The sequence below is a fragment of the Puma concolor genome, chromosome B2, assembly GCF_028749965.1.
Source record: "Puma concolor isolate L17-30 chromosome B2, mPumCon1.1.hap2, whole genome shotgun sequence".
Lineage (NCBI taxonomy): Eukaryota > Metazoa > Chordata > Mammalia > Carnivora > Felidae > Puma > Puma concolor.
The window spans coordinates 12,025,033-12,044,006 of record NC_141671.1 but is presented as its reverse complement, the minus strand read 5'-3'; the positions used below and the strand labels follow the sequence as shown (position 1 = coordinate 12,044,006).

Here is an 18,974-nt window from a genome sequence, read left to right as displayed (position 1 = left end):
AATTTCCTAAAACCAACCATGGGAAACAGTTGTATATTTTCCCTGCCTGTAAATTTACCAACTTTTTATGATGTTGCCCAGTGGTAGGGTACATGTATTCACATTTTAATTTTGTATTTTGGGGTCACCAAAAAAAATCTCTGAGTATATTTAATTTAATAAAGTAACGCTATGCACTGGAAGTCAGAAGGACCCAGAGCTGACAAAATGTACCTACAAGAAAAAAATCAAGATTGGTAACACAGAGGTGGTCAAGCAGGTACTAGAAAGTATACCTGGCACATTTTATTCTGTAATGCTAATCAGCAGCAAGCATATTATCCTGTATTGTATGCCAAGGTCAAGACTATCTGAAATTGAAAATGAACTATAGCTTTATGAGCGGCTGAATCCAGGTAAGCCAGTTCTGGGGTGGGAGTGGGGGAGGCAACTTTTATTCCTTTCCAATTCCTATTTTCTCCTCATTGAAATTCCATATTCCACTCTGATCAGCTGCTAGCATGTGACAGGATTGGCTAGAATAAACAGAATTCACCAAATAGTCAAATATTTCAGTCAGCCAGACCTTCTTACCTAAGCCTTTTTACGTTAATAAAACTCCCCAGCACCAACATCCCTTTTTATTGCTCTACTTTTTTTCAACGTAAGATGTATTTATCATGTATATTATTTGCTGTCTGTTCACCACTTACAAACCCAGTAGAGGAAGTCTCTCTTTTTCTCACTAATATATTCCAAATACCTAGAATTAAACCTGGCATATCGTAGGTGCTCTATAAATATTTTAACAGATAATAGGAACAAGAAAGCTTGATGAGATCAAGGTGGATACCATGCAAGGAAAAGCTTATGAAGGAAGACAGAGGAAGAAAACATAGAAGAAAATACCTGATCATTGTGTTCACTTATGAATGAAACAACACATGTATCAAAGAGGATAAACTATTGCCATAGTAAGTAAATAAGTTTATTTCTACTATCCAGATCACGTCTCACTTCTCAGAAGGTTCATTTTTATTTATTACTTCAACATTAATGTGTTTATTTATTCATTTACCTGTTACGTGACAAGCACTGTATTTAGCATAAAAAATGCAAGCAAGGGGGCGCCTGACCGGCTCACTAGGTAGAGTGTGCCACTCTTGATCTCGGGATTGTGAGTTTGAGCCCCATGTTGGGTGTAGAGATTATCTGAAAGTAAAACCTTAAAAAAAAAAAAAAGAAAGAAAGAGAGAAAGAAAGAAAGAAAGAAAGAAAGAAAGAAAGAAAGAAAGAAAGCTAGATCACCCACAGACACGCATACGACATGATTGGGTCTACCCCAGATCAACCATATTAAATAGTATGTCTCCATCCATTACTCTGATTAGTTAAAATATGGCACAGATGAAGTTAAGTCCAAAGGTTTGAGCTCTCTGTGGGCCAGCTAATTTCAGGATAGAATGAGTAATCGACCTGGGAAATTAACAAAAAAATTTTACCGCCAACCCCAGGATGTACCCATTATCCAGGCGACTTGTCTCGCAGACATTTGCTGCTGGCCAGAGTGGATGACTCAGCACAAACCATCACCAGGAGAGAAACGGCACCGAGCTCACCTCCTGCTGATTGTGGGCCAAAGGCACCATCCTTGTGTATGAGGAGCAACACATGATACACTGTGTTGCACTGAATTGAGACGGGAGAACGTGCTCCCGAGCATGGAAACCAGAAAGGAATCAAGCTTAGAAGCAAGGAGGGGAGTTAAGGACATCGGGAGCCGCTTTGCAGACAATCTTAGTGAAGTGTGGCCCTTGGGAAGGCAAGGTTAAGGGTAGACTAAAGAGTGTGTCAACTCTGAACTCCTGGTCTTCCTCCTAAAATCTGTTCCTTCTTCAACTTCTGCTTCTCAGGTGACCACAACTCCATCCTAATTGCTCAGGTCAAAAACCAAGGAGTTATTCTTAACTCCTCCTGCGCTCAGATAGCCCACGTCCAGTCCAGAATCTCCTCACAGCCTCCGCTACGGTCACGCTGGCCCCAGCTGCTTCTGTCTCTCATCCAAATTCTCGCAAAGTCTCAAATACGATCTCCCTGCTTCTACCCTCCCCCTTCCCCCAGTCTATTCTCAGCACAGCGGCCAGAATGATTCTTATAAAAGAAAATCACATCATGTCATTCCTGTGCTGAAAACTCTGTGGCGATTTCTGTTTCATTCAGGATAAGAGCCAGAGTCCTGTCAACAGCCCATGTGATTCGTTCCCCTGCTCCCCACCATTTCCTCTTCCACCTCTTCCTCCAACTCATTCCAGCTCCACTGGTCTTGCTGGTTGATCCTTGAACCCTGGAGACACATTCCAGCCTCAAGACCCCTGTGATGGTTTTTTCCTCTTGAAAAGCTCTTTCTGCTTCCCCCAGACAGCCCCACGGCTAATACCCTCCTCCAAGTATTTATTCAAATGTCACCTCCCTCATGAGACCTCTTCTGGTCATCCTATTTTAGATTGCAACCCATCCCCACATGTATTTCTGATCCCCCTCACTCGACTCCACCTTTTTTCCAGTGGCTTTTAACACCTAACATACTATATAATTTAGTTATTTATTATTCTTTGTTCTTATTGATACCCGGCCCCAATCATCCTTAATCAGAAATCTGCTCCCCGCAGAGTGTACTCTGTCTCCTGTTGTCATGGGTAACTTTATACGTCAGCCTCACTAGGCCATTGGGGTGCCCAGATATTTGATCAAACGTTATTCTAGCTGTTTCTGTGAGGATGTTTTTGGATGAGATTAACACTTAAATCAGTAGGTTGAATAAATAAAGCACCCTAATGTGGGTGGGCCCCATCTGATGAGTTGAAGGCTCAAATAGAACAAAAAGCCTGACCCTCCCCTGGGTAAGGGAGAATTCCTCCTGTCTGACTGCCTTCAAACTGGGACATCAGCTTTCTTTCTGCTTTTGGACTCAAACTTAACACCAGTTCTTCCTGTGTCTCAAGCCTGCCGGCCTTCAGACTGGAGCTCTGCCGTCAGCTCTGGGTCTCTGGCTTGCCAGCTCACCCTGCAGATCTTGGGACTTGCCCACCTCCAAACCTGTATGAGCCAATTCCTTCCCCACCTCGCTTGAACAAAAGAGGGCAGGGACGTAAGAGTCGCCGTATCGTTTGCTACTGCAAACTGTCTGTATTGGGGTGCCCTACCCCAGCACCTCTGACTGGCCCTGGCACATAGATGGCCCTTGGCATATATTTGTTGGATAAATGAAGAAACAAACAGGTAACAAGATGACTCTCTTTAGAGGCATAATGAATACAATCATCTCCATTTTACTACATAGTCAAGAGCAGTAGGCCTTATGTCTAATAACTAAGTCAAAGATCAAAGATGGTCTTCCTGCACATACCTCATAGAAAGTCGTTCTGGATGTATATCACGTTTTGTGCTAGCTTCACACACCCTGTTAGCCGCACTTCCCCTTAGAAGTCAGTGTGAAACACCAGGCACAGAAATCTATAAGCACAGAGAAGACTGAGCTCATGAGATTTACAACATAACAAAACCTTAAATCAGGAAACTTCTCTGCAGCTGGAAGCAGCCAGAAATCCCTCTTGGATACCAAGAAGCATCCCATGGCCATGGGGCAGCCCAGGGAGAAGAGACAGCTCAAGACCTGGAAGGACCAAAGGCAAATGTCATTAGCCATCAGTTTGCTCTGCAGAAGGAAAAGAATGCTGTGTTTTGTAGGGAGTCTGCCTTTCCACCCAGGGTTCAATCTGCAAGAGAAAAAAAAAAAGAAAACAAAGATGCTAAGGAGAAGGGAGAGGAAAGACTGGAGCTGCAAATGGTGGGCGTGATTAGAAGTGGGCGCCAGGCGAGTCAGAGAAGGACTGGCAGAGGGGATGGCAGTAGAAGACAGAATCTCAGTGCAGAGGGGGGCGGGCTGTGCCAACAGCCCTCCCAGTGTGGGTGTGGGTGTGGGTGTGGGTGTGGGTGTTGGAGGGGGACTAGAGACTTCTTTACCTCCATTAAATGCCCTTGGAAGTATCTCAGTGGTAATGAGCAAGACCAAGTGGAGAGGAGGGGAATGATGGATACCCATTGAGCAGCCCTACAGACTTCTGGGAGTTCCTGCAGCCGCCCCCACGGACTCCCTGGAACAGCATTTCCCACGCTCTGTCCCACAGAGTATCAGTTCCCTAGAAAACCAGGGGTGGGGAAGAGAAAAGGTTCCGTGGGCAAAAACAAAAAACTGTAGAAACATCAGGTTAAACAAAGTTAAATAGGTTTCTTTCCTACTTCTCTAGCAGTATTCTGAGGTGAATCATGACTCACCAAAAGGGGGATACCAAACTCCGTTGACCAGGAAGCACTATTTGTGCTGAGCTGTTCACCAAACTGGATGCCCAGTGGGAAGCATTGTGCTTGATAAAATCGGACAGTGGAATCTCATGGAGATTGTGCTAACCTTAAAAGAAAAAGCAAGTTTCTAATTAAGGATTATTGGAGCTAAGCATTAGTAGCTTGAGACAGTTAATGTTTCACCTACCATGTGACTTAAGACTCACAGGATAGTTGTTGAAATTTTTCTTATCTCCTGAGTTTGGAAGGGAAACTATGGATTTGGGTCATCTCAGCAATATTCTGCATAAATGAATCTCAGGGAGATCTAGCCGTGCCTCTACCATGGGCCGCTTATTGAGGGGGAAGATAATAACCCGGTAAATCCAGTTGACTAGGCTGGGATTTTTCAAATGATGCTTTGATAGTTTAAACTGAGATTTATCAAAAAAAATAATAATAATTAAAAAAAAATAAGCTGAGATTTATCAAAAAAATTAAAAAAAATAAACAGATTTATCAAAAAAAATTAAAAAAATAAACTGAGATTTATCAAAAAAATTAAAAAATTAAACTGAGATTTATCAAAAAAATTAAAAAAAACAGATTTATCAAAAAAATTTTAAAAAATGAACGGAGATTTATCAAAAAAATTAAAAAAATCAACAGATTTATCAAAAAATTAAAAGAATAAACAGATTTATCAAAAAAATTAAAAAAATCAACAGATTTATCAAAAAATTAAAAAAATAAACAGATTTATCAAAAAAATTAAAAAAATCAACTGAGATTTATCAAAAAATTAAAAAAATAAACAGATTTATCAAAAAAATTTAAAAAAATAAAGATTTATCAAAAAAATTAAAAAAATAAACAGATTTATCAAAAAATTTAAAAAAATCAACTGAGATTTAGCAAAAATTTAAAAAAATAAACTGAGATTTATCCAAAAAAATTAAAAAAATAGATTTATAAAAAAAATTAAAAAAATAAACTGAGATTTATCAAAAAAATTTTTAAAAATAAACACATTTAGCAAAAATTTAAAAAAATAAACTGAGATTTATCAAAAAAATTTAAAAAAATAAACTGAGATTTATCAAAAATAAAAAAAATAAACTGAGATTTATCATTAGAAAGTAGACACAAGTGACTGTATGGTGCTTGGCATACAGTTAGTGCTCAACAAATGTTAATAGGAAAAAAAAGGTTAATGGCAGTTCAGTTGTGTGTTTTTTGGTTTTTGGTTTTTGCATTTGCAGAAAACTAATTTCTGATCATATTATATTGTTGTAGATTTTGTAAAGCTGGTGAATCTGGACAGTTTTGGCAGTGTTCTCCAATTTATGCCCGTAGAGATTGTTAGTGAAGTCCCTGTGCGTTTGAGTAAAGCACAAAATGAGACCTGCTGTTCCTCTCTAATGTTCAGTATCCCATAAAGTAAAATTATAGATCGTTACAAAATTCATCACTCTTAGATGCCAGGTGATACCTCCCCAGATGGGGTCAGAGTTGATATCTTCTCAGCTGAACCCATAAAATAGGCTGAAAACATAACAAAGTGCAAGATAAGATTCTTCTCGGCCACCCAGTCTCCTCTCTCGTGCTCTCTGTGGGTAACCAGGTTAAGTTGTTGATTTTCAACTTAATTTGTTAGCCTGCACACCCATGCGTGAATACAAAAGATGTGTTTTCTCTGTCTGGACTATTCTCTTTTTGTACTACCAGTGAAAGACTCTACCTATCAGAACAACTATAATGAAAACAATAAATCTCAACCTGAGGGAACAGTTAATGTTACAGGGTTTTTGTTGTTGTTGTTGTTGTTTCCATCTTCTGACTCCCATTGTTGCAGCAAGATTCAGGATATGAGGTGTTATAAGGGCACAAATTGTTGTGGGTCATTGTGTAAACATTTTGATTTTCGTTGAACTTGACTTTTTATATCTCGTACCTACTCTTCTGAGACATGTCAAACATTGAGAGCTTAGAGAAAATTGTGGTCCACATATCATGTCAGCAGAACTGTGTTCTTGTTCTGATGAATCAATTGTAGGTTTTGGTAGTACACAACAAAAACTAGAAGTGATGAGAGATAAGGCTCACCCCTGTGAACAGTGGCAAAGACAAAAATATAAGTGGGGACTGACAAAGTGTCTACTGCTCAGTGTCACGGGCCGTGAAATCCTAAATAAGGCTTTGAATGTTAAAACATATAACTTACAATGTGTCGGTAGCAACAGTGCAAATTATTATTTGTAGTATTATCTGAACAATTAAAACATTTATTTGGAGAAGGCTCTTTACCTGTGGTTTGCTGAATGCTTTTGCAGAAAAGATTTTACGTTAAAAATGCCCAATTTGTGGGAATGTAAATTGGTGCAGCCACTGAACAGGTTCCCCCCAAAATTAAAAATAGGGGCCCCTGGGTGGTTTCATCGGTTAAGCATCCGACTTCGGCTCAGGTCATGATTTATCCGTCCATGAGTGCGAGCCCCTGCTCGGAGCCCGGAGCCTGCTTCCAATTCTGTGTCTCCCTCTCTCTCTCTGTCTCTCTCTGCCCCTCCCCCAGTCAGGCTCGCTCGTTCTCTCTCTCTCTCTCAAAATAATAAACATTTTTTTAAATGTGTGTGTGGGAAAAAAATCAAAACTAGAATTATCATATGATCCAGTAATCCCATTACTGGATATTTTTCCAAAGGAAACAAAAACACTAACTTGAGGAGGTATCTGCACCCCGTGTCCATTGTGGCATTATTTACAATAGTCAAGACTTGGAAACAGCCTGAGTATCAATCAGGATGGATGGACGAACTGGGATACATATACAATGGAATATTATTCAGCCATAAACAAGAATGAAATCTTATAATTTGCGACAACATGAATGGACCTTGAGGGCATATGCTAAGTGAAATAAATCAGAGAATGACAAATACCATATGATCTCACTTATAGGTGGAATCAAAAAAAAAAACCAAACTGATAGAACTGAAAACAAAAACCACCAAGCTCATAGATAGAGAGGACAGATTGGTCGTTGCCAGGGGTCAGGGGTGGAGAATGAGGTGGGCAAAGTGGGTGAAGGGGATTAAAAGGTACACACTTCCAGGTATAAAAGAAAGAAGCTGTGGGGGTGTAACATACAGCATGGTGACTAGAGTTAATAATACTGTACTGCATATTCGAATGTGGCTAAGAGAGTAAACCTTAAAACTTGGCACCAGGAGAAAACATATTTTGTAACTGCATATGGTGGTGGATATGAGCCAGACTAGTATGAAACCATTAATTATACACCTGAAACTAATATAATGGTATATGTCAACTATGCTTCAATTTTAAAACTGCCCGATTTGTAACTGCAAGCGCACGGTTCTACCTTTATGAGAAAAATGGAACAGGCTGACGTCGAGCTTCTGTGCCTTCCCTGAGGTTCTCTGTCCCAGGCTCCAGACCCTCGCATGTCCAACCATCCTTCAGCAAATGTCAGTAAAGGAACAGCATGGTGATGGTCCTGGGCCCCAGTATTCAGTGATGTTTCATATACATGCCTACCTATTAGTCTCTATGCTTTTATGCATGTCTGAAATGGTTTGTTTTCTAAAAATTACTGAAAGAAAAAGTGCTGATGAGTATAATGGGTTGTTGAAAGATTTGCATTAAAAATTTAAGTAGGAGCTCTCTCACTCGGTCTCTCTCTCTCTCTCTCCCTGAATAAATAAATAAACTTTAAAAAATTAAGCAGGAGTTTTTGTGTTAGGAGCTTCTCTCTTGGGTATCAGGACAGTGCAACTCTCCAAAGCAATTCATTCCCCAAGGAGCCCAAGGCTCCATGGTTTTACTCTTTAAAAATTATTTTTAGGGGTGCCTGGGTGGCTCAGTTGGTTAAGCGTCTGACTCTCGATTTCAGCTCAGGTTGTGGTCTCACAGTTCATGAGATCGAGCCCTGCATCTGGCTCCACACTGGGCGCGTGCAGGCTGCTTGGGAGTCTTTCTCTCCTTCTTCCTCTGCCCCTTCTTGCCCCCTCTCAAAAACAAAAAAAAAAAAAACAAGTAAAAAAATTTTTAAATGATTTTTAAGGAATATAAGCAAAAGCCGAGGATGCTTAAGTTTATTTTTTAGGAGAGTTTAGCAAACGCTGAAATCAGATATGGAATGTAAATCCTTATGAACATAAAAAATATCTTCTATGAAAACTGTCACAATGCAAGATAATGACAACTACTACAATATCATGTATGTTTGCAGTGCTCAGTAAGTTTCGTTTATTTAGACTGACTTCTGTGACAGTTTTGCAATTGTTTTCAATTTCCAAGTTGTCTTAACTGTACCAGTGTTTCTGAAAGTATTTCCATGAGGCATATTCTCAAACCTCCAAAATGTTCCTGGACAGTGGAAAATTTTTATGTAACAGGAACATTAAGGGAAACTAGCCTGGGGAAGTGTCTACAACTGCACCAAAGTGAGTGAACTCAAATTAATGTTTCTGATAAAAAATATTTGCTCCTAACTTAAAATGGTGAAAACAATTGCTTCCTTTATTAAAACGTTCCCAAATAACATATTTTTAGAAACAAATATTGTTCCCGATTTGGGTAACCTTTGCCTGAGAAAATGCTATAAGTATTCTTCAACTGAATAACTCATTCTGATAATTTCTGAAGATGGTTTCCTGAAACGACTTACCTCATGGTAAGGAAGAGGCTTAATCTTTTTTGATACATGTAAGTTTAATAGCACCCATTAAATTCTTTTCTACCACTGAAGGTACAAAACTAGTTAGTATGTTTTAAAACTTTTCCCCTAATAACAGAATAAATGGGTGTACAAGTTAGAAAATTCAAAATATATGAAGGGGCACCTGGGTGGCTCAGTCGGTTAAGCATCCTACTTCGGCTCAGGTCATGATCTCATGGTCCGTGAGTTCGAGCCCCACGTCGGGCTCTGTGCTGTGCTGACTGCTCAGAGCCTGGAGCCTGTTTCAGATTCTGTGTCTCCCTGTCTCCCTGCCCCTCCCCTGTTCATGCTCTGTCTCTCTTGGTCTCAAAAATAAACAAACATTTTTTAAAAAATTTTTAAACAAAGAAAATTTAAAATAATATGAATAAACCTACAAGATTGAATAAGAAAAATTTTAATGTTAACTCTTTGATGTGTATGTTTCCATATGTCTTTTGTGCTATAATTCATGCACATGTTCACACATGCACCTAAGTGGAATCAATTGGTAAAACTTTGCACAAAAACACATTAGCCAAGGTAATAATGGTTGATATTTGGTGGCATGCTTGGCTAAGCATTCCTGTTTGATGTAAGTTTTCTTAGAATTTTAAATGTAAGTAGGATTCGGATATTTAAAATCAAATACTTTCTTTAATGCTGTTGAGCTTGTCTGCATTGTGATAGTAATGCTTTTGTAGTATTTACATTTAGAACATCCTTTCTACAATTACAGGATTCTCACAGTACTTGCCAAGAATATATTGATGGGATTTTATTTGTGTCCTTGCTTATTTTCATTGAAACTGCTGGAATCCCACTCTTAGGACCATTCTTTACGGTCTTAATGGCCATTATTTTTAAAGTAATTATTGTTCGGGGCGCCTGGGTGGCGCAGTCGGTTGAGCGTCCGACTTCGGCCAGGTCACGATCTCGCGGTCCGGGAGTTCGAGCCCCGCGTCAGGCTCTGGGCTGATGGCTCAGAGCCTGGAGCCTGTTTCCGATTCTGTGTCTCCCTCTCTCTCTGCCCCTCCCCCGTTCATGCTCTGTCTCTCTCTGTCCCAAAAATAAATAAACGTTGAAAAAAAAAAAATTAAAAAAAAAAAAAATAAATAAAGTAATTATTGTTCTTTTTCAAGAGAGCTCTACTAAGTCTATGTGCCAGAAAAAAAAAATAAAACATTTAAGTAGGGCTTTTTTTTCACGTGGCGGAATTAAGCATGTTTATTGTTCACCGACGTCTTCCCATCTGTTTTTTTTCCCAGTGTTTCACAGAGAGCGTATGTTAATTTTATAACCAGAAAAAAAACAAATTATTTAAAAAGGAGTAGAGATAGATTGATCCGTTCTCTACCTGGTGAAGAGGACCCCATGAAAACCCTGGATTCCAGGAATAGGCTTATTTCCTTCCACTCAGTGACACATCTCTGAGGTCAAAGTCCAGGGAGTCTGTTCCATTTCTCACAAAATAGCGTGAGTGGAAATTTGGTTTTCCTTTTTGGGTAAAGTTTCTACAGAGCTTGCTGATAAAGCTCTTTAATTTTACTTTCTGCAAAACAATTATTTCTGGAACTAAGCTGAGATGAAGTTGATGATACTGGATCTCAATTCTTCAACTTCAAGGCAGAAACTAGGGTCATAAAGACACCGAGTCCTGAAATACTCTCCAAAGCACAGTCCCATCAAGCTGAGACAGTCCTGTAGAACATTTCCTGAAACTAACAGTCAGCTGATGTCTCTCTCTCCCCTCCATTTTGGTCATTTTCTCCTTCTGTTAAAGCCCACAGAAACTGGGGGAAGGGGAAGAGAAGATTTTCCAGTTAACCCTTCATTTGAACCTTGCAAAGTGGTTTTCTTCCAAGGAAAGGTCTCTCAGAGTAATAGAAACCTGAGTTTAAAGAAAGTCATCTGGGGCACCTGGGTGGCTCAGTCTGTTGAGCGTCTGACTTTGGCTCAGGTCATGATCTCACGGTCCATGAATTCAAGCCCCGTGTCAGGCTCTGTGCTGACAGCCCAGAGCCTGGAGCCTGCTTCAGATTCTGTGTCTCCCGCTCTCTCTGCTCCTCCCCTGCTCACACTCTGTCTGTCTCTCAAAAATAAATAAAGATTTAAAAAATTTTTTAAAAGAAAGGAAGGAAGGAAGGAAGGAAGGAAGGAAGGAAGGAAGGAAGGAAGGAAGGAAGGAAGAAGGGAGGGAAGGAAGGAAGAGAGAGAGAGAGAAAGAAAGAAAAGGAAGGAGGGAGGAAGGAAGGAAGGAAGGAAGGAAGGGAGGAAGGGAGGAAGGAAAAAAGGAAGGAAGTCATCTGAATGAGACCTGGGTACAACTGGCCAATCCCAAGTCAGCCTAAAGCTAGATGCGGTCTGAGGAGCCATCACCAATGCATCCATTGAAACAACCCAGGACACCTCCTAAATGTATCCCCTTCTACGAGTGGAAAGCCCTTTTGTAGTGTTCATTGACATGTGCCTTTCAGCCTGTATTTATTGAGTACGCCTAGTACCTACTCAGTACTTAACAGGTGGAAATACTTGTAACTGAAAGCCTCTCTCCCATTTGCCTTTCATCTGACATCCCTACACAGTCAGCCTTGATGGAAATCACACCATAACCCTACTGTTCTCTGTTTTTGATTCCAGCTGTGAACGTTCAGGATGAGCTGGAGAGTGTTAGCCTAGCTTGCAGTACAGGAGAAATCTGGCACTGAATAAAAGCTATAGTGTTTATTAAGGTTATGCAAATAGCTGTTTTACTTAGTTCTCTGAGCCGGTCTTTCTTCCTTCCTTTTCTTTTCTTTTCTTTTCTTTTCTTTTCTTTTCTTTTCTTTTCTTTTCTTTTCTTTTCTTTTCTTTTCTTTTCTTTTCTTTCTGTCTTTCTTTTTCTTTCCTTCTTTCCTTCTTTTTCTTTCTTCTTTCCTTTCCTTCCTTCTTTCTTTCTTTCTTTCTTTCTTTCTTTCTTTCTTTCTTTTTCTTTCTCTCTCTTTCTCCCTTCTTCCTTCCTTCCTTCCTTCCTTCCTTCCTTCCTTCCTTCCTTCCTTCCTTTCTTCCTCTCTCTCTCTCTCTCTCTCTCTCTCTCTCTATGTCTTTCTTAATGAGGACAGTTCTTTGTGCAATTGCCAAACCAAGGCAAAAGGAAACTTTTCTCAATCTTTATGATGCTTTCATCAGATAACCAATGTATAATATCCCTCTGTCTCCTCAGACTTTAGAGTTTGTTCTTGGGAAGTTAGAGATAAATGAAGATGGCCTTAATAAATCTATCTAACATTGTAAATACAGTGTTTCTGGTTATTTTTCCCCTTGGGGCAATAGGCCAGATATCACCAACAATTCAGATATTCTGGCCTTTCTCAGAAATGTCACTGCATCAAGAATATTACAGCTTAGCAAATTGTTGGAGGAAATTAGGATGCTTTTTAGTAGTTTTGCCATAAGCAAAAATCAGCTGCCTTCTAGAAATACCTATAACACACCTTGGATCTGATGTAGGATTTAGACTAAAAAGACTCCCTTGAAGAGGGCAATGTTTCCCTTCTAAAGAGTGAAATTCCAGGGGTGCCTGACTGGCTCTGTCTATAGAAGATGTGACTCTTGATTCTGAGGTTGTGAGTTCAAGCCCCACATCGTGGGTAGTATTTACTTAATTTAAAAAAGTTTTTTTTTAAATAAACATATAGTGAAATTCCAAGGAGAGCATTTAAACCTGACTTTTGGCTGCCATTAACAAACAAACATGGAAGAGGCATGGAGTTTTGAGGCAAGGAGTATTTGGTGGGGGGTGACTGTTTTATTCAGAGCTTGATTTGGGAGTTGTTGTTGGGGGTTTGGAGGTGTTTGCTTCTCCTATAAAGCCATCACGCCCTTAGGTTATTTTTCTACAGGTGCCAAAAGGAAGTACCACAGACTGGGGGGCTTAAACAACAGACATTTACTTTCTCACAGTTCTAGAGCCTGGAAGTCCTAAATCAAGGTGTCAAAAACAAAACAAAACAAAACAAAAAGCGTGCCTCTGTCCATTTGCATATCCCAACTAGGAAATCTCTCTTCTTGTGCTTGCATACAAGTGATAAGAGGGAACTGGTCGGTGAATGTGGGCGATTGGAGGCTTCCCTGGCAGAGACCTTGAGATCACGCCCTGCTTGCGGAGCACCCCAGTGCACCTGACTCTATACCGAGTACAGACAGCTTCCTCTCATTCACTCCTCCTAACAGTCCAGTCAAGTGGGTACCATTATCAACACTATTTTGCAGATGAGGTCGTGGAATCATAGACACATTTGGTAATCTGATGAATGGCCTGGGGTTTAGTACACTGGGGAGCAAGGACTTGAACCCAGGTGGTCTCTTTCCAGATCTGAGCCCTTAATCTCTTCACAATACCTTCCCCTACTCTTGCTGGCAGGGAGGAAACTTGTGTGTGGAGAGCTAACTGTATTTTTCTGAGCACCGGATGCAGAAAGTTGTTTCAGGGCCTCCCAGAAGACCTGGGTTCTAGCCCCAGCTCTACTAACACTGGCTAGCTGATCTTGTCTCCTAATTACGTGAAATGGGAGAACTGGATTCCATCCACACTTCTTAAAATTTTAGACTGAGATTCATGATGAGAAATACATTGTACACACGCATGTACACGCACAGGCACTGGGTAACTGAAACAAATGTTTGGGACGCACCCACCCACATGAAATACATGTGAATGCCCTCTGATACTTTTTCTTCTGTTTCAGTTACTTTTTAAAACACTGATCATGACCTACTCAGACGGGTCTATCAGAACCTGAACTAGATGACCCAGTTTGGACTCCTGTAATCCTAAAATCCTATTAACCTAGGTGGATATTTATTTGGAGCCTCTCTTATCTTAAATGCACAGACACTTACTTGAAGCAAAGGAGTATTACATATGCTAGAGGACATCCCTTTTACTTCCTCACCGAGCTAATTACAGAAGAGTAAATCTTGAAATGAAATGAAATGAAATGAAATGAAATGAAAGCTTGAAATGCTGTATGTCCTGTAGTCTACAGGCTGTAGGTATTATCTCTGAATTACAGATGAGGAGACCAAAGCTCAGATTAAGTCATTTGCTCAAGGCCACATCGGTAGTAAGTGGCAGAGCTGAGATTCGAACCAGTGTCGGCTCTTAACATACATTTCTTGTAGGGAAGGGTATATAAAAGGGTCAAGAAGGAGAAGTGAGGTCTGGAAGCTGCTGCGGCCGACTGTGGCTTCTTCCCCAACGGTCTGCCGTCCCTGGCAGGAACAACTGCCCTTTGGGGTGCTAAGCCATCACTGTAGCAGTGATTAAAATCTGCCCCTGAGGAGCATTTCACTGGTCTGGAGGTGAAATGCTCCCCCCACATCCCTACCCCAGACCACCTCCAGACCAGTGAAATCACAGTGGCAGGGTGGGACCCAGCCCTCTGTTTTTCAAAGCTCCCAGATCATTTCAATGTGTGGCCAAGGTTGAGAACCTTTGCTCTGAAGTCTCAGTAAAAGAAATGAAAGAGCTTTAGGGGCCTTTCCATTTAACATTCTGCAAACACCATTTAGTAAAATATTGCCGGAGTACAAGCTGTTTCTAGTTCTTTGGAACACATAAAACAAAAAACAAAAAACAAAAAAAACCAAACAGGTAATCTTGTATCTACTTCAAAACCAAAGAGAAGAGACTGCTCCAGGGGTGGATGGGGAGGGAGTACAGGCTCCTGTCTCTGTGATACTTCATAACCGGCTCACATAATTTTGAAAGTCGTTTTCTGCATGACTAGAGAAGTCAGTTGTTGAATTAATCACAAGTGAGAGTAACCAGTAGTTGTTGGCCAGGTTCACGAGGCACAACGTAGAAAGCCAAACCAGACTAAGGTAACCGTAAATATTGTAAGCCATCACATTTTTTTAAAAAAGAGCCACCATGGAAGATCTCCACTTTTTCACGTGGATTATGGTAACTGGTAAAACCAAGACCCTCCCTCGCATCTATTCCCACAGGAGCAAGAAGATACCTTTTTACTAATGTCTCCCCCCACCCCAGATTTTATTTTCATCTTTTTTTTTTTTTTTTAATTTCAGCTCAGTGCAGAGCCCAACATGGGGCTCGATCCCATGACCCTGGGATCATGACCTGAGCCGAAACCAAGAGTCAGATGCTCCACTGACTGAGCCACCCAAGCGCCCCCATCACCCACCCTGATTTTAGACCTGTGTTATTCCAGTGTGTGTGGCCTATACGTTCCATTTCGAAATTAAACTGACCACACTCAATTTCCTTGTTCATGCTGCACTCTAAAACAGGCGCTGTATCATATGCTGGGTTTCTTCCATGTCTCAGGAGACGGCATTCATAATGTTAAAAATATGTACAATTTTCACACTTCAGAGAATGAAAACATAGTATTACGGTAACAACAGCCCTCCGTTCTAGTCTGAAAGCCCCTGACCAATGGCAAGTACTCCTGCTGAGGCCAGCCTGGAGACCTGAACTTCTGCCCTGCTTTTTAGTAACAATGTTCAATGTTTGCTTGCAGAATGATGTCGCTGCGCTTCTGAAACCAATCTCAGAAAAGATCCAGGAAATCCAAACTTTCAGAGAGAGAAACCGGGGGAGTAAAATGTTTAATCATCTCTCGGCCGTCAGCGAAAGCATCCCTGCCCTTGGGTGGATAGCTGTGGTGAGTCTGGCCCCTGCACCTGTCATTTTTTGGAGTGTTTAGGAGAACTTTGGGCTACCTTCGGGCTCCTTCCTGCCCGTTACACCCCAGGAGATTCCTCTCGGGGTGAACGCACCAGCTCTCACCCTGTTTGCAGTTCGATGCTTTGTGCTCGGAGATGTGGAAATGTCTCACTTATCCTTACAGAACAAAATGTTTGTCTCCAACTTTCCATGGCTTTTCTTCATCCTTAAGACATTTTCTTTCTTATCCTGTTTTTTTTTCTTCTATGCTGGGGTGACGGTCCTGTTCGCCCAGTCCCCCAAACCCGGTCCTTATGTCAAGGAGATGAATGAGGCTGCCACCTTTTACACTAACAGAGTCTTAAAGGACTACAAACACAGGTACGTCCCTTCTTTTACCGACCAAATTTTCAGGTGCTCGCTTGTTAAACATCTGTCCCCAAACTTAATGTAGTGCGTTCCTGATTCCTTTCAAAGGCTAGCTTGCGGTAAATGTTAAGGGAAGAGCCCATCTTTGCGGCTAAAGCAAAGTGGAAAGTGAGGCCAGTTATCCAGATAATGGATGTGCTTTGGAAAATCTGCCGCAGTTCTCTCATGATGATAAACTCCCCACTTGAATACGTGCCATTCCATACGTGTCCCCACGGCGGCCAGAGGGCTCTGTGATGGTTCGCGGTGGACCCGTCCTATAAGGGCACAGCTCTTTCACACTGCCCCAAACAGGGCTGGTGGGCAAGCAGAGAGAAGAAAGGAGGAATCGGGAAATGAAGCGTGAGTGAGGAACAGGAGTGAGCTGAGACAGTGAACCAGGCCCCTGAGAGGGGAACCAGCGAGGGCGTGGAGACGAAATACAACTGGGGCGGATGGAGAGACATCTCTAAGAAGGGCAGTACAGATGAGCCCCAACCAAGGAGCTTTGCCTGCAGATCCAGCTTCAATAGACATCACATTCCACAGCACAAATAATAGGTCCTGGAGACACTTAACACTGGGTTTGGAATTGAAAATGGGCTGAATGGAGACAAGCCGCAGTGTCTCCGCTGCAGGAAGGGTTATGAGAGTCCTTCCTCTCCGATAATGTCATGGCCGGCCCTGTCAACAGCTGGCTGTATGTAATGGGGCTGATGTCTAGTCATTCACGGAAGGAATGAGGCAAAAACAAGAGCAAGAGACATCCACCCCCTGGGCGCTGGGCTGGAGAGCGGCTCCCGGCGGCAGAAGTGGAAGTGCTTATCGGTCAGCAAATCGAGGGGCTCCCGCACCTCACCGGCCGGCCCAGACTGTTCAGTGGGAAGGAAACGTGAGGACCAGGTCATTGACCAATACTGCGTCTGTTTCAGGTTATTTTCAGTTTTCAGAAGCATTGAGGAGATACGAAAGAATATTTATAAAATATACGGAAAATATAATCACAACACAAAAGATAGTCCTATATCCACCACTCAGTGTAGGAGATACGTACTGGGAAGCCTGGGTGGCTCAGTCCGTTAAGTGTCTGACTTCAGGTCATGGTCTCACAGTCCATGAGTTCGAGCCCTGCGTTGGCCTCTGTGCTGACAGCATGGAGTCTCCTTCAGATTCTGTCCCCTCTCTTTCTGCCCCTCCCCCCTCTCAAAAATAAATAAACATTTAAATACATATGTACCGAGGGGTGCCTGAGTGGCTCAGTCGGTTAAGCATCTAACTCTTGATTTCCACTCAGGTCACGATCTCACGATTCGGGAGACTGAGCCACACGTGGGGCTCTTGCACTGACTGCACAGAGCCTACTTGGGATTCTTACTTTCTCCCTGCCCCTCTCCCGCGGACACTCTCTTCCTCTCTCAAAATAAATAAACAAACTTAAAAAAAAAAAAAGAAATACGTCCTGATATTTTTTACCGCCAAAACCAGACACACTCGCCAGTTCTACTCCAAGGTGTATCTCTAAAAGAAATAAAACATGTTCACACAGAAGCTTGTGCACAAATGTTTGTAGCAACATTGTTTATAATAGCCCCAAAGTGGAAACAACCCAAATGTTCATCGACTACTGAACAGATAAATAAAATGTGTATGCACATACGATGGTATGTTGTTCAGCCGTTAAAGCAACGAAGCATTGACAGAAGAGCAACATGGATGAAACTTGAAAACAGGCTAAGTGAAAGAAGTCAGACACACAGAAAACGCCACATACTGTACGATTCCATTTCTGTGACATGCCAGAATGGGCAAATCCGTAGAGACAGACAGTAGCTTAGGAATTGTCCAGGGCTGGGGAAGTTTGGGGGAAATGTGCAGTAACGGCTGATGGGTGTGGGATTTCTTTCTGAGGTGATGTAATGTAAAGTTGACCGTGGTGATGATTGCATGGCTGCTGACCTAAACCATTGGATTATACACTTTAAATGGGTGAATTGAGGGGCAACTGGGTGGCTCAGTCAGTGAACTGTCCGACTTCGGCTCAGGTCATGATCTCACGTTTTGTGAGTTCGAGCCCCACGTCCGGCTCTGTGCTGACAGCTCGGAGCCTGGAGCCTGCTTCCGATTCTGTGTCTCCCTCTCTCTCTCTGTCTCTCTCTGCCCCTCCCTCTGCTTGTGCTCTCTCTCTCTCTCTCTCTCTCAAAAATAAATACACATTAAAAAAGTGTTTTTAAATCAATGGATGAATTGTATGGGATGTGAGTTGTATGTCAACAAAGCTGTTCTATCAAAACAAAACAACACAGAGCAGCCACAGTGCCGTGCTCCCCTCATACAGTTTGCTCGCTCTGTCTTGGAAACGGGGGTCTGGTTGAGCGGTCGTGCCCAATGCTACAAACCCCACGTTGTGTTAGGGACTGGGTGTTACCTGTTTGTGGGAAATCGTCTCCTTGCATCAGCATCCTCCTTACTACTCCCTTGGCCAAATAAACCAACCAAATTATTAGAAAGCCAAAGGACTTTTTTTTCTTCCAATACCCTTCTCCCCTCCGAAACACATTGTTCTCATTCTGCACCAGAAGCAGGTACAGAAAGAGATAGTCTCTTCCATGGTCACCTTCTAGTTAGAGGTCATGTGAGGGCGCACGGCCCAAATTGCTGGATCTGCTCCCCGGGGTCCCCTTGGCCCCTCACCTGGAGCTCAGGGAGGGCACTCGGCTCCCCTCAGGTGAGACCTGGGCCACCAGCCTTTCAGGGTCCTTTCCGGAAATTGGTTCACGGTGACTGACCCAGAAAGACAACTGGTCCAGGGTCCTCCTGAGCCTTAGTTACTGGATTACCACGTTCCTGTTAGTG

At 42.0% G+C, this 18,974-nt stretch overlaps 1 protein-coding gene across 5 annotated transcripts in view; it reads left to right on the top strand.

Moving 5' to 3' along the window:
* CAP2 (cyclase associated actin cytoskeleton regulatory protein 2) overlaps window positions 1–18,974 on the top strand; it is a 153,579-nt gene that overhangs the window by 98,808 nt on the left and 35,797 nt on the right. For all 5 annotated transcript variants that reach the window (XM_086706191.1, XM_086706193.1, XM_025917215.2 and 2 more), the window contains 2 exons: window positions 15,568–15,711; window positions 16,009–16,094. In XM_086706191.1, the coding sequence (XP_086562317.1) occupies window positions 15,568–15,711; window positions 16,009–16,094 (230 nt within the window). The remainder of the gene's footprint in view (window positions 1–15,567; window positions 15,712–16,008; window positions 16,095–18,974) is intronic.